The 17,156-nt window shown below is 36.4% G+C and overlaps 1 protein-coding gene across 8 annotated transcripts in view; it reads right to left on the bottom strand.

Annotated features, from left to right (window-relative positions):
- Positions 1 to 17,156, bottom strand: part of slc36a4 (solute carrier family 36 member 4) — a 156,178-nt gene that overhangs the window by 38,169 nt on the left and 100,853 nt on the right. For all 8 annotated transcript variants that reach the window (XR_011342097.1, XM_069890840.1, XM_069890841.1 and 5 more), the window contains one exon: positions 7,024 to 7,193. Coding sequence is in view for 7 of the 8 variants with exons in the window: in XM_069890840.1 (XP_069746941.1) it covers positions 7,024 to 7,193 (170 nt within the window). In the remaining variant the exon portion in view is untranslated. The remainder of the gene's footprint in view (positions 1 to 7,023; positions 7,194 to 17,156) is intronic.

The raw sequence follows: 17,156 nt of genomic DNA, 5'->3' as shown, positions 1-17,156 counted from the left end.
GCAAAATTTTCCCTTAAGGAAGCCATGCTGGCTTTCACCTATCCTGTTGTCCTCTAATCTTTCAGTGTTTCTTTTTACTTTTATCATCAATTGCAGTAGTTGTGAAGTCAATCAGTCACATTAATGATACCAGAACATAATTGTTCTGAAACAGCAGAGCAAATATTTTTGCATGAATATTAGTTCAAAGATCATCAGGTTGAAAGATTTTTCAATAATATTGGCATTATTTCTTAACTTTTGTTTCATGTGGTGCCAAGGTTTTGGACTTGTTAGTCTTAGAAAATTTCCCTTGGATTTATTCAAAATTTGTAAAGGACAAGTTACAGGTGCCCAAACCTGCTATAATCCAAATTTTTTTTAAAATAAGATTTTCCAGGGATTCTGAGGAACTATTTATTCCAGGTCCCCGATAACGGTGATGTATTTAGCATTCATTTTATTCTAAAACAGATAGTCTGGTGGGGTGCAAGGCTTGGTCTAACCAAGGAAAACTGGAAGTCAAGACTGCCAGGCAAGGCTGTAAAACAACATTTTTTTCCATTAAAAGGAGATGGTTTGGATGATTGTTGCTTCAATGAAAGGTTATGTGAGCAACAGCAGAAAATGATATGAGGATGTAATTGCCCGTCAGGTTGCAAATACAGATGAAAACCAGACCAACATAAAAAAGAATTTGTGGGGAAATTAAAGAAAAAGCAAACAGGAGCAATTATGAAAAAAATCTTAAAATAGGCAGATAAATGCTAAAATGATGGAAAGAAGTGGCACAGCAAGAGTTGATACAAGCAGTTTGTATTTATCTACCTTTAACAAAGAAGACACGACAAAAAGGGACACTGGGATGGAAAAATGGACATGAAAGAATGAAAAGATGGGCCACACTCAAAGTAAACAGGCCGCTGGAATTTAATAGGTTAAGAGCCAAGACACAATGAGGAACATAAGATTGGAACTATGGACGATGCTAGATGACTGAAGAGTTTTACATATTTGTTCAAAAATACGGGATTCAGTTGGACTTTCAAAGAATGGAAATTATTTGAAACAAGAATATGGATAAGTTAATCAAGATCACACAAGAGATTTCATTGCTGGAATCTGGAGCAAAAAATAACAATTTGCTGGAGGAACCCAGCAGGTCAAACAGCATCAGTGGAAGTAAAAGAATTGTTGATATTTTGGGCCAGACCCTGTACCAAGTTAATCACTTGGGTATTTAAACAAATTAAGTAAAATTGATGATCTCAAGTGATTTTTTTTTTAAGATGGGGGTAATGAGTTATATGTACAGACTTGATGTTTGCTAAAATGTCACGGAGCTGAAGCATGCAAAATAAAATGAAAGTGTTACAAGCAGCAGTAATGCAGAGACAGGAGAACCTATAAAGTGATGCTCCAAGGATTTTTACTGCTTCTCTTGGATTATGATAATGATAGAAACATTTCAAAGTTTCCACAAAATTTTTATGGCACATAATAATGAACATCAGTAGGAGATCAACGGGAAGACTGAATGGATGCATGTGGCCTCTGGACTTAAAAACATTTTGGTGGAGAGAAGCAATATAAACAGAAGATACAATTCTAAAGAAGGTGGATGAAAAAAAGCACCCTGATTTTAAATTAATTGATCTGCTACAAGTTGAAAAACCAGTTTTCAGGAAGTTTATGATCCATATCTCTACAACCTACGGAAGACTATCTTAACAGCAAAGAAGCAATTCCAAATGAAGTTAGAAAAAGAATCATATACATGCCTGCTATGGCAGGACTTGCAGGCCTTTACATCCTACAAGGTGAAGTCTAACATCATAAATGGCTGCGATACTTCCCTCCCCAATAAGCTGAACACTTTTTATGCTCACTTTTGAAAAGGAGAATTCAACTGTACCTGTGAGAATCCCTGCAGAAGCTGGCCACCCTGTGATATCAGAAGCCAACATCAGAACATACTTCAAAAGGGTGAACCCTCCCAAGGCATTAATCCCTGATGGTGTACCTAGCAGGGTACTGAAAATTCTGTGCCAACCAAATAGCTGGAGTGGTCATGGACATCTTCAGTCACTCATACTAGAGGTCTCCACCTGCTTCAAAAAGGGATCAATCATACTAGTGACCAAGAAGAGCAGGGTGAGCTGTCCAGTAACACTCACATCTATTGTAATGAAATGCTTTGAGAGGTTGGTTATGACCAAAATTAACATATCTAAACAAAGACCTGGATGCACTGCAATTTGTCTATCACAGTTGTTCCACAGCAGATGCCATCTCACTGGCTTTCCATTCACCTGGACAACAGCAATTCCGACACAGGTTGCTTTTCAATTTTCCTCAGCTTTCAATAATATCATCCTCTCAATACTGATCAGGAAGCTTCAAAACTTGGGCCTCTGTACCTCTCATTGCATCTGGATTTTTGACTTCCTCAGTCAGTGCGGATTGGTAACAATATCCCTTCCTCAACTGACAATCAAAGGATGTGTGCTTAGCTACTCTATTCTCTCTATACCTATGACTGTGTGCCCAGGCACAATTCAAATATTATCTAAAAAAAATTTGCCGAAGACACAACTGTTTTTGGCAGAACCACAGATGGCAATGAGGAAGTGTACAAGCGCGAGATAGATCACCTAGTCGATTGGTGCACAACAACAACCTTGTACTCAATGTCAGCAAAACTAAGGAATGACATTTGGACTTCAGGAAGGGGAAACCAAGAGAACATAAATCAGCCCTCAATGAGAGGCCACCACTGGAGAGAGTAAGAAACTTCAAATTTTTAGATGTCAACATCTTTGAAGACCTATCCTGGGGCCATCATGTGGATAAAATCATGAAGAAGGCATGCCAATGGCTATATTTCATCAAGAATTTGAGGAGACTGGGTATGTCACCTAAGAGCATTCTGACTGGATGCATCAATGCCTCATATGGAGGTGCTAATGCATAGCACAGGAAGAGGCTACAGAAAATTGTAAACTCAGCCAGCACCATCATGGGCATTGGGCATTGGTCTTCACTCCATTAAGGATATCATTAAGAGGCAGTGCCCCCAAGAAAGCAGCTTCATTCATCAAGGATCATCACCATCCAGGGCATGCCCTTTTCTCACTCATCAGGAAGGAGGAACAGGAGTCTGAAGAAACACATTCAATGTTACAAAAACAGCTTCTTTCCTCTACGCCAGGTCTCCTGGGAACCCAAACATCCCTGTTCCTGCCTGGTCCCCTTCCCTTCTGGGCCCTAAGACTTAAGCCTATTCAGCCTAATGGTTAATCCATCACTGCTGCCAGCAGCAGTGTGTCTGTTTCCAGGCAGGGAGACCTAGTCTCCAAATGTGACACATGTCAAAAACCTTTCAAATGAATGCACCACTGAGTAAACAGAAAAATTTTTTGTTGTTGTTTTAATGTTTTGAAATAATTTTGTGTGGAATGCACTTTTTTATGCTTTACATGTAAAAAAAAATCAGCATTATTTCAAATCCATTCACAAACTCAGTAACACTTACATTTACAATAGCCAGTGTGCTTAAACTTTAAATGTCGATTAACAATTTCTACCTATGGAGGCTATATGGTCTGCTGAGTTCCTCCAACAATTCTTAGTTTTTTTCATAATTCCAACATCAGCAGCTTTTATGCTTCTCACAGAAACAGATTTCTTTTGCAATTTTCACAAGACCTGCCATTCAAAGATGTGTCATAGTATTGTTTCACAGTTCTCCACTTTTGGTAGATTGAAAAAAATCAGTACAAGAAACCAAATGAGTGCCTGACATATATCCTGGATTAGCAAATTCATCTTTCACTGAGAGAATATGCCAGCTTTTTAATGAACAAGGGTTTCAGAACAAATGTTACAACAGAGAAGATGAAACCCAAGAAAATTGAATGGATGAAAAATTAATTTAATGTCACTGATACCTAAACATCAATCAGCAGTGCAAATAGTGTTTTGTCTCACTACATTCCAGAGTACAGCTTATGTTAGTTACATTCATTGCAACAGGTTGTAAACCTGGAGCATTAATTCTTGCATATTCAATAAATGTGAGGAAACTGACACAGATATAGTTAATCAAGAAATTACGTGGAAGGATAGGAAAACAATTTAATACCACAAAGTTAGTTTACAGCTGGACTTCATAAATCTTGCAGGTCTGTAATAAGATTTATTAAACTCAATGTCTACTGCATTTATTACTAAAACAATACCCTGTTGTTTATATTTTTTCCATAATTATCCTCCTAGGCTGGTTGACAGCAGCAGTATTTCAGTGGAGCTTCAATATGTTGTCCTGAGACATTATAGAATTCTACCTCGAGACAATCCAACCAAATGTAAAAATAATATTAACTCAAATATTTTAAAAAAATCAAATTCTAAAAAACCTTAACAAATAAGAGTCAACATTATGTATCTAATCCAAGATTAGCTCTTGACAAGTATATGTTTAAATTTGCTTTGATCAACTTCAATTGTCTTCTCCAATTACTTGCAATAGTATATAATTAAATTAGGTCACTGACAAAACGCATCCCTTATTTGTGGACTTCTGGAGAGTGTTGCAGTCCTTGGGAAAATCAGTTACATAAAAATTATCCATTCCAAGGAGACATTCTTGGTTCTGCAGACAGATGGAATCCCATCTGCCAAACTGGAGTGCTTGTTTGTATCAAAAAAACAAGGATTGATATTACTCAGTTTTTTTTTGTCATATATCCATTTCCATTAAATTATCAACCAAGGCACAGGTGAACCTGTTTCAATTTGTATTCATAATTAACAAGCAAAATGGTAATAGATTGTGAATTACTGGTGCACAAATTTGCAAAAGCCAAAAGCTATTAAGGCAAATGGAACACAGTGCTATTATCAAAAAAAAACCCTGGTATCTAGCACCTATGGGATGCAGGATAAATTAGTTTTCCGGTTGCTTGAGACTCAAACTTTCAATTCCTAACTCCATACACCAGCATTTAGAAAAAACACTTTAAAAGACATCGCAAAATGTTAAGTAATTTAAAAATTATCAATTTTGTAGTCCTTAATTATGTCAAGTTCACTTTAATCAGGTAATTGCCATAACTTGCAAAATTTAAATTTTAACCCTGGTCGATGGGGCTATAACAGCTTTGCACTAGCTACTACGCTAACCATGTCACTGTCATAATTAACCCCCTCCCCCACCCCCGAAGTTTACAGACAAAGCCTTACTATATACTTAATAACACTGGACAACAATTTTTTTTCCCCAAAAGCCTTGCTTCCTGAAAGAAAATTGGGGATTTTGATAGACAACTTCAAGATGAACACAAAGATAATTTCAGATTTGCTGTATCATGTAGGCAGTTGAAGGAACAATAAAATACACGTTTATTAAATTTAGCAGGTTTAATTGCATAATGTACCTCTGAGCCTAGTTCTCAGGTTGATTGCACATGTTGCATAACAAATGTGAGGAATCCAGGGCTTATCTTGGTCACCAATTTTACAACCCAAGTAGAGCTCATTGACTTTCTTAATAAGTGCAGTCATGCTGCGTCTCTAAGCCTTAAGCATATAATCGCCAAGAATGTAACAGAATACATTGCAGCTGTTGTGACATAAACAAAACATTTCTGTTGTATAGAATCTTCATGAAGGTTTAGGTGTTACTTCAGAAAATATTTACAATTTTAAACTTTTTTTTTTATTGAACTAATTATTTATTTTCCTCAATCTTTTTTGCCATTCGCTTGAGGTTGCAGTTTGCTTGAATTCCAGATAACAGGAGTTTTACTGTACTTGTAACTGCAGACAAACTGCAGATGTTGGAATCTGAAACAAAAAAAAAATCTGCTGCAGGGATTCAGAGGATCAAGCATCACCAGTGGGAGAAAAGGAACGAAATGCTAGTCAAGTGTTTATCCACCCGTTTTCTTCCACTGATGCTGGACCAACCACCTGCTCAGTTCCTCCAGCAGACTTTTTTTTACTTGTAATTTCAGCCTCGCATTCTACCAAGAGCAAAAATACCTCTATTCCCATAAACATCCACTTCTCAATTTTTTTAAAAAGATAAGCATTCTTGGTAAATTTTTTATTATGAAATATTTCATAAATCTAAAAAATTGGAGGGGAATACTTTATAGGCATTTTGGTATCAGAGATGTACAGTATTTGTGATTGTAAAATATGCATGCATATATCCATAATTCATATCTCCTGAAAGAGCATTTACTACAAATAATCAACTACCAACAGACGATTAGCAAAGTCTTTTGACTTCAAAGAAAGTAAACAGTAAATAAATGAGTCTGACATAAAGCTGAGAGCTGGCCTTTCTCTCGAGTTGCTGCTTGGTCATTGGGCTCAGTGGCAAACTAGATTGTCGGCTGCATTGGCATCTGAGCATCAAGGATCCTCAGATTCCCCTGTTTTATTACACATAGCTTTGAAAATCCAAGACGTACCAAAGCTCCATCGTAATGCACGCCATCAGGCATCATGACTAGACCTACTGTTTTAGGTCAATGAAATTTAATCAGAACAACGTTAATCCTCAAACAGGCTGTAGTCTCAATTCCAGAACCCACATTCCTTAAGAAATCAGTTTCTACCAATTGTACATAACCTTAGATTTACAGGACAACTTGAAAAAGGATGCACGTTTTTATTGCCCGAAGAATGCATTCATATGGAGTTACGTCCTTTAAAAACCAAAAATGCCTTCACCTCCTAATCTGTGGGAATATCACATGGAGATTCAAACAATTTCAAGGAATTTAAAATTTATAGGGAAAATGCTGAACTAACTTCTAAAGGAAGAACCATTTTTGAGGAGACCAAAATATAGTTATGCCAACATGTAACCCAAGTAGCAAACAATTTTTTTGTGGGGCTCACTGAATGTGCATTTCTGATCAAAATAATTGGCAATAGTCATCCATAGTAACATTATAAGTTTTGCAGGAGAAATTAAGATCTCATTTAGAAAACAAAATCTAAAATCAGAGTTGTTTTAAATCTACTCACAAGTTAGACAAACAAGAAGTGTTCGGACTGCAAGGTCACAAAGTAGCTTCCATTTTGGATGTACTCTTGCAGAAACAGCTGGAACAATTATCTCTGCTGGCACGTAATACTGGATTGTGTAAGTCACCATGATCCCAAAGGAGTAAAGGAGTTTTACCAACTGGTATAGCCTAGAGAAAGAAAATAATAACACGTTACAGCGGCACACAGGTTTGAGATGCTATAGGAATGTGACCTGATCCTAGCTGTTTGGCTTGGTAATTTTGTAACAGAAATACTATCAATTTGGAGAACAGTTTCTAGATGATCAAAAAAAACTCTTCAAAATCTTCCCCACCACAAAACTAATTAATTATTTGCAACATCAAACTCAAGCATTCTTCTTTTCCCCAAAACAATTATTTTCAGTAATTAAAATAGAAATACAGAAAATATTCAGCAGGACACAAATAAAGCTAAACATTTGGGGCCATTGAATTTAAATTGTTACGAGCCCAAAGGACCCCAAAACCCAGCAGCAACCGATATTCACCAAGACAAATGGTTACTTAAACAAAAGTTGGTTTTATTAAATATGAAAACAGGATAAAATTTAAACTTATTACTATTAATTTACTTAACCTAATCTAATCCCCTTCTAATGTTGCAAATAACCTAATCTAATTCCCTTCTAATTCTATGCGCATGTTTATGTGTGTGTAAATTTAGAATAATTCTTTGATTCACAATCTAATCTCACTTCTCATTCCTCCAAGTTTACTGGTTACAGGCAATACTTATACTGTGCACAGAATTTAACATTACAAATTTCACCAGGCTTTGGTGCTTAAAAGGTAAGTGGTTACCGCTCAGGAAGTTTCTTGTTGGTTTTCAGACAGATTTGTTAGTCGCTCGACACAAACTGATTTCTTCTAATCAGCCATGTCAGTGTCTTGCCAAAGAAAATTGCCCCATCAGGGTTTTCCCAGGTGATAACCTCTTTCTTTCAGGTCATCAAAGAGTTCCTTTTTGTTTCCCTTATTTCAAGTGAAACATTAAGCAGCCAGTCCTCTCCTCTTGGGCTTTGACCAGGCTGAACTAAGGACTCACAACTCACAACCCATCTTCAAAATGGGGATTTTCTACAAGCTTGCCAGCTTGTCCTGTACCAGTCCCAGCTGCTGCTGCTGACCTGTAAAATTGCAGAACTAAATTTTCTCTCTCTCTCACAGAGAAACAACCTGCTTGCAAAACCTTAAGTCTTAGAACAGCAAACTGCAGCTCTGAACTTAATCCTCCGAGTTCTTTCATCTGTTGTTTTTCAAAATAACAGTCCATAAGTGAAGTCCCTTGGGGCAGTCTTCAAAGTTTTTGCAAAGGGAATCAGAGCCAGGCCTGTCTGACTTGAGTAGAGCTCCAGTATTTTAAATGAGATCTGTTCAGAAATGTTTGCATGTGACCTACACTAAAAAAAAATCTGCCCCAATTTATCTCCTTTCAACATAAAATACAACATAATCTGTGACAATATCAAAACTTTTTTATACTTTCATCAGGACTAACAGCATTTTCTGCTGACATTTCAAATTTCCAGCATTTGCAATGTTTTTGTTTTGAGAATTTTTTTATTCATGATTTGCATTAATACTGGTCCGTGTCTTTCCTCCAGCCATTTTTTCTCCTCTCCTGTTGTATTCAAAGATGGCATGTCCCACATACAATCTCTACTGCACCAAGGTAATAGATTGAAGATTGAAACTGACAAAACAAATTCATCAGAACTACAAGATATTCAATAGAGGGGGCCTGTTTAACATCAGCAGAATCCAACATCAATCTTTCAGCCCAAATGCACATTAAAAAACAAGAAACAGAATAGGGATTAAACTTTTCAGCCCTTGTACCTTCTCCACTATCCAATAAGATCATGGCTGATCAATTACCTCAGTGCCACATTTTTCTACTGACCCCATATCCTTTGATTCCTTTATTACATAAACAGTTATCAATCTTAGTCTTGAATATTCCCAGATTCATTCTCCTCAGGGTAAAAAAAAATCTCATCATTACCCTGACTTTCTGATCCTTATTTTCGGACTCTGACAACTCCCAATTAGGGGAAAACATGAACTCTGCACGGTTAACATAGCAGTTAGCGCAGCACCTTCACAAGACCACCAACTGGGACCTGAGTCAAATCCTGCGCTGTTTGTAAAGAATTTGTACGTCCTCGGGGGCTCGGTTTAATCCCACCTTTTGAAACAGACTGGGGGTGTAGGTTAATTGGGTGTAAATTGGGCGGCATGGACTTGTGAACTGAAATGGTCTATTACTTGCTGCACATCTAAATTTAAATCCACTCTTATCAAGGTTGTTGTATCCTGTACTTTTCAATAAGAATCCTTCTTATTCTTAACTCTTGAGTAATGAGACCAGTCTGTACAATTACTTTTCAGACAACAACCCCACCAAAGGAATTAATCTGGTTACCCTTCAGTGCATTCCTGTATTGCAAGGATATCCTATTTTAGATAAAGACCAGAACCATGCATAGTATTCAAGACAGTCTCACCAGGGCTCTATCAATTGGATTAAGACAGCTCTTGTTCTCAAATCTTCTTTCAATAAGACAGTATGCCATTTGCTTCCTTAAATGCTTATTGAATCTATATATTAACATACACAAGTACACCAACAGCTTTCAATCTCTTAGAGTTTGCAATTTGCTTTGCCTCTTTTATTCCCACAATTGTTGATGATCTCCTATTTTCCCCATGTTATATTCCATCTGCCAGGTTCTCATCCTTTCATCAAGTCTGATTCCACATTGTGCGTCATTCTCACAGCTCTACCTGGCTCTGTTACATAGTAGCAATAATTTTGATATCCTAAGGTAACGTAACAGAATGAGAATCAAATTATCATACTCCCTGGTTTGTGCACTTTGGTAATGTGTTGTTTTGGACCAGCAGTAAGAATGATTACACAGAAAGAACAGAAATAATGATTAGAACTGTTAATTAAGTACTTTGATGTATCCCTGTGTTCCTGTTGGGAGAGCCAAATTTGTGCCACCAATTAGTGTTAAACAAGTTATTTTTTGAGGCTCAGTGCAGAAGGTCAATAAAATTCAGCTGACATGCTGGTATTTTGTCTATAATTTTCATTAGTTTTTGATTATAAAACCAGAGAACTCAGAGATTACACAAATAATTTAAATTACAGCAGCAAGCTATTAAAGCAATGCTATAGAATGAAATCTTAACATTTTGTTAAGAGTCCAGAGGACCCCAAAACCCAGCAGCAATAGATATGCACCACGACAAATGGTTACTTAAACAAAAGTTGCTTTTGATCATCTTTGAACAGGAAAATAGAATCAAACTTTAACTTAACTCTACCGACTCACTTAACCCCCTTCTAATGCTAAGCACACGTGTGTGTAAGTTCAGCAAAGTTGGGACCAGTCCAGGCATTGATAAGTATAATTGGGAAGGGCTTGCATATTGTAGTTTGATATCAGCTTTATAATTTGTAATAAAGATTTGTATAAACTGAAGTGCTCTCGGCGTGTGTGTCTATTTTCTTTCAGTAGCTCAAACACTGTGACCAATCTAAAATGAACAAAATAAGAGGTACAAGTTTACCCAGGACAAGGCTTCTATCAGATCAGTCAACATTAACTATGGAGAAGCAAGAAAGTGTACACAGATAGCATCTCAATGTCACAGAACAGACTTCTGTTGAGTTTATAAAGAGACAGATAGAAATATTTTTCTAAATAAATCAGCCATCTACTAATAATAGTTTTTTTTTATATGGGACACGCTGAAAGAATATGTAAGTGGACAAATTATATTCTATACAAAGAATATTAAGAGAGAATATATGGCAGAAGTAAACAGAATGGAGAATGGTACCATAGAATTAAGGGAAAAAAAATGAAAGAACAACAAGTATATAGACAACTCGAGAATAAAAAAACTAAGATACAATACAAACGTATAGAACATAAAAAGCTATATTATGAGCAAGGCGAACAGGCACATAAAGTCTTATCTTGGCAAATTAAAGCAGAGGAGTTATCAAGAATGATAAACGCTATATAAAAAAGGCACCTTAGCATATAAAAAGGAAATCAATGACATATTTAGACAATATTACACAAAATTATACAAATCAGAATTATTAGGAGGCGAGAATGAAATGGAAAAATTTCTGCCGAATGTTTGAACTTCCAAAACTAGAAGAGAGAGAAAAGCTAGAAATGGACACTCCCTTTACAAGAGAAGAAATTGTAAAAAAAAGCCCTGGGTACCCTACAAGCTAATAAATCACCAGGGGAGTTTTACAGACAATTCAAAGAATTATTAATGCCTCTGTTAATGGATGTCCTGCACTAAGGAGTAGAAACAGAGATCCTCCCAGAATCGTTCTCAAGCACAATTCCAGCATTACCCAAAAAAAGGGACCCATTAAAAACTGTGTCTCCTAGACCAATCTCTCTGTTAAATGCCAATTATATGATACTAGGAAAAGCATTGGCTAATAGATTAGGACAATATCATACAAACCAGGTAGGATTGTTAAAGGAAGGCATTCCTCAAATAGTCTAGGAGATTATTTAATATAATACACAAGGCAAAATTCAAATGGAATCCAAGTATTACAGTTTCCCTGGATGTGGAAAAAGCATTTGACTGTTTGGAATGGTCCTTCCTATTTAAAAAACTGGAAAAATTTGGCATAGGAAAATTGTTGGTCATTTAATGCCGACAAGTGTGAAGGTTGCATTTTGGAAGGACAAATTGTTATGAGCCCAAAGGACTCCAAAACCCAGCAACAATAGATATTCACCACGACAAATGGGTACTTAAACAAAAGTTGCTTTTAATTATCTTTAAACATGAAAACAGAATCAAACATTAACTTATCTCTATTAACTTAACCCCCTTCTAATACTAAGCACACGTGTATGTAATGTGTGTGTAAATTTAAGAAAAGTTATTTGGTTCACAGTTCAAACTCACTTCCCAAGTTCACTGGTTGCAGGCAATTCTTATACTATGCGCAGAATTTAACATGTATAAAGTTCACCAGGCTTTGGTGCTCAAAAGATAAATGGTTACCATTCAGGAAGGTTCTTGTAGGTTTGCAGAGAGAGATGTGTGGTTCCAGGATTTCCACAACTGATGTACCACCATTAATTACCTCAATGTCTTGCTGATGAAACTTGCCCCATCAGGGTTCTCCAGGTGATAACCTCTTTCTTTCAGGCTACCACAGAGTTTCTTTCTATTCCACTTATTCCAAGAAAAACATCAGACAGATAATACCTCCAGCCATCCGCCACTCTGGTGCTTCTGTTTCAGTTCCAATAAGCTTCTCCTGGCTTGTTACAGCTTTCTGTGTCACACACAGTCCAAGACTCCCTTCTGCATCTCTCTCTCTCAGACTCAAACTGGCAGGCATCATGTCCTTCTCTCTCTCACTTGCAAAACCCTTGACCTTCTCCAGCAAACAATAGGAGTTCATTTTTTGGTCAATCCATTGTTTTATGTAAACAATAACCTCTCAATGACCTTTCTGAGAAGAGGTATTAGGAGAGGTCCTGTCTCTTGCTGTGGCTTTTAAAGACAATAGTCCATTCATTCACTTAAATTAACAGCCACTTGTGAAATCTCCATAGCATTCTCCAGTTTCTGTAAAATCTCTGAATATGAATTCTTCAGTATTTCAAATAAGATCTGTTTTAAAGTGTGTGTGTATATAACCTACTCTAATTTTTTACCAATTTATCTCCCAAAACATTCCCAAATATTCCAACACAGTTGGAGACACCCTCCCCCCTCAAAAGTCTAAAAGCACCATTGTGTAAAAATGTGTTATTGTCAAGAACATAGGCAATAGAATATTAAATTTGTGGTATGTAAAAGGCATAAAGTATATTAAAGATTGCTATACGGAAGGAACTCATGTCCTTTGAACAACTAAAACATAAATACGGAGTGGCCAATGGGACCTCCTTTTGTTTTCTCCAGCTCAGATCATTCATAAGAAAAAGATGGGGACCAACATTGACCCCACCTGAAATTAGTGAAATGGAACAAATGGTCTGGATGGGGAATATACCCAAATTTATAACAAAAATCTACTATATTCTCCAGAACGAAAGTGCAAAACTAGGGTTACAGATGCCAAGGGAAAGATGGAAGTTGGACTTGAGTGTGGTGATTTCAGAAAGAAGCTGGTCAGATTGGTGTAAGGACAGTATGAAATCAATTATAAATACAAGATATGGATTGGTTCAATATTATTTGTACACCAATTATATCCTAGCCCACAAAAGATGCATAAATAAAAAGGAGAAATATCAGAGATGTTTCAGATGTGGGACTGAGACAGGAACCTTTCTACAAGCTATGTGGCCGTGCATGAAGATAAGGCTATTTTGGCAAGACGTCACAGTAAAATTAACCAGTGGCCTTCTTATGGAAATAAGCAACAAATTGAATAAATATCAAATCTCATTTATAAAAATAGCATCGGCAGTAGCAAAAAAATATATTGCGATCACTTGGAAGTCCGACTCCCTTCTACTTCTCCCTTCATGAACTGTGGAAATGAACAGTTGTATACCTATGGGGGGGAGGGGTGTGGAAAACCACAATTTAAAGAATATGATGCTTTTGTAAAGATCTACCAGACATAGCTGGACCACAAAGGGGCCCCAAATACAGCAATAATTAAAAAGGACTATAACTATTACTATTATCCATGTCCAAACATGATTTCCCCAATTGTATTCTATACATTTAAAAGATATGTAAGCTCTGATAGTGTGCGAATCTGTATGTATGGAAGGGGAGAAGGGACTGTTTTGTTTTCATTGTTTGCTGTTGTTTGTAAGAAAAAGTTTAATATATCGTGATATTGAAGATTTTATGTATTTTTTTGGAAAAAAATCAGAAAAGGAAAATAAAACATTTTTATCCGTAGTAGCAAATTCGAAGCCCACTACCTAAAATAATAAGTAGAAGCCCTCACTACAAATAGAATGCAAGCACTTCAATAAATAAAAGCCAGAAAATGCAAGGTGACAGAACAATTGTGGAACATGATAAGAAATAGGTATGTTTTTGAATGGCATGGATATATTAGGCTGATTGGCCACCTGTCTGTGAGAAATTTTATGATTCTGAAGCTCACATGACAACTGAGGGTCTCAGCATCAATCATGCCATTTGACAAAAGCAGGTGGTTAGACTGCATCTTACTGGAGAGTATTGTTGCTCATCTTTTAGCTGTTTTGTTCCATGAACAACTGAGAGGCAAAAGGATAACTGCTGCAGCCTGCAGTTGCATTGGAAAATGCCATGAGAAAGGAAGTGTTAGTAGAAAGCTAGAGTTGGTTAATGAGCTTGCAAGTGAAGCAAAAATTCAATTGTACTTCTTTCAATGTGATGCACCATGTGGTCGTCTCCACACTGAAGTAACCAAAAGCAGATGGAGTGATTACAAAAACATCCATCTTCCCCAAGCTTCTGATGAATCCAATATTTGTTTCAGTCGATACCTTGTTTACTTTCAAAGAGTTTCTTGCAGGATTTGAATAGAGTGGTACGGGAATCTTTATGGAAGGGGAAATTAGCACGAGTAGCTTTACATAAACTTATATGGAAATATGCATTGGGTGGTCTTCAATTACCTCATTTTCAAAATTATTATGAAGCAGCTCAGTTGAAATTTGTTAGTAGATTGATGGATATGGACCAACCTCCGAGTTGGGCGAAGGTGGAAATGGCTTGTATTTCTGAAGTTGAGGTACATCAATTTATATTTAAATGGAATATGAATTTATTGCGGGAATGTAATATGCCAGTATTAAAACATTTGTTAAAGATATGGGGTAAAAGAAATATGGTTTTAGGGTCGAAGGGTAAACTGTCAATTCAAACTCCATTATACCATAATCAACTTATTCCCTTTTCAATGTTTAATAATCATTTAAAAAGATGGAATTTTAAGGTTATAAAGATAGTTCAGGATTGTTTTGAAGAAGGACAGTTTCTTTCCTTTAATCAATTGAGGGAGAAATTTAATATATCTGTAAATTCTTTATTTGTGTACTATCAACTTAGAGCTTTGATAAAAGATAAATATGGTAAAGAGATGAATTTACCTATGTTGACGAAATTTTGAGTCTTTGATTTCCTCTCTACCAAAGAAAGGTTATATTTCGGATATGTATCAATTATTACAAGATAGAATGGATAAACCGGAATGGGAGAAATCTAGGCTTAAATGGGAAAGTGATTTAACTTATATTTTTCCTGAAGACAATTGGGAGGTTATGTGTCACGACAGTGTAACTAAATTGACGAATGGAAGATATGGAATGGTTAATTATAATTTTTTACATCAGTTATATTTGACTCCAGAGAAATTGAAAAAAATATGGGTTTAGCAATTCGGACTCTTATTTTCGATGTGGACGATGTACTGGAACGTTTTTACATGCTGTTTGGTCTTGTGTTAAAGTACAACCACTTTGGAAAGGAATTAGATTGGTCTTGGATAAATTATTTAAGATTAAACTACAACTAGACCCATCAATTTTTTTTGCTAGGCTATATGGTTTCTTTGAAGGGATTGGGGTTGGATAAATTTCAAATTGCATTTGTATGTTTAGCGTTATCTGTAGCACAAAAATGTGTAGCTAGTACTTAGAAAGATAATGTGGAGATTAATACAGTACGTTGGCATAATGAATTCAGAGCTTGTATTCTGTTGGAAAAAATTACATGTAACTTGCATGATAATTATTCCTTCTTTGTTAATATGTGGTCTTCTTATTTGGAATATATGAATTTGAAAATACTTTGAAATATTCTATATATTCTGTTTTGTTTTTGTACTTGGCTCCCCTTAAGGGAGCTGGCTGAAGGGCTGGGAGGGTTTTTCTTTATCTATCTAAAAATTTCTTGCTGTCATTTGATTGTATTTTGTTTTTTAAAAAAACTTTTAAATATTTTTTTTAAAACGGGTGAGCATATACAGCATTAGCTTCAACAATCTAGATATCCATAAAACCAGAGGTAAAAACAAAATACTGGTTTCTACTTCTATCTGCATTCACAGAACGTAGGTAACAAATACCTTCCTCATGTGTTGGCAATTCAAAAAAAGCATCAACAACCCAATCTATCACTGATACTTCAGAAAAAGGTGGTACTATCTTGTCTGAGGAAGCAGCAGAAGAGGTACAGGAAGGGTGGGACACCATTACCATCAACATCCAAGAAGCATAACGCAGCCAGGAAGACGTCATCTCAATTGCAGGATCCTCCAAAGGCCACTTCACAAAAAGATGACGTCAACCCTCACTACACCTGGAAAACATGAATGGACACATCAGGCATATGCGTCAGGAGCCATCTTGTCAACTCTCTACAAATCTTTACCCAACGTTCAACCCATGGTGCAGCTACACTCAAAGCATCTGATGAGTGAATTTATACTCTGGATTCTGCTCAATTCAACCAATTATGAATATTACTGCCATGGATACCTTAAGGTGTTGCACTGTCTTACCATCTCTTAATTTCAAACAAAATAAATGTTTTGTGGGGATATTTTCCATTCAAAAGGTAGGACAGGTGGGTTATAATTTCCTGATCTCATGAACCCACTCACAGCAATATTTCACTACTAACTTGTGCAGTGATGTCCAATCTCATATCGCACTTCTGTGCCACACAAAAACAGGGAAGACGTACTGTTTAACTACAAGCTAATGGTGGTGCATCCAGTATAAGAAATGGGATTTGTTAGGCACTTTCAATTGGCATAATCTCCAGCTACTATAAATATTAACTGACCCTGTACATTCAAGGACCTCTTCCTCCATGCACTGTTTACAACCCCCGCCCCACGCCATCACACCCACACCACTTCAACCCCCCCCCCCAATTCTAACAAACCACATACACAAGCATTTAATATTTCATGCTATGTTTGGAAGCCAAATCTATATATTTGAGACTATTCTGTTGTTAACACTTCACTCTCAAATCATATGTTGTAGGTTCAAGTACAATACCATAATCTAGCACAGTGGTCCCCAACCTTTTTCTTCCAACTTACATACCACT

The sequence above is a fragment of the Narcine bancroftii genome, chromosome 7 (assembly GCF_036971445.1).
Source record: "Narcine bancroftii isolate sNarBan1 chromosome 7, sNarBan1.hap1, whole genome shotgun sequence".
NCBI classification, from domain to species: domain Eukaryota; kingdom Metazoa; phylum Chordata; class Chondrichthyes; order Torpediniformes; family Narcinidae; genus Narcine; species Narcine bancroftii.
Note: the sequence above shows the minus strand (reverse complement) of the source record. Positions and strands in the feature narration are given on the sequence as shown.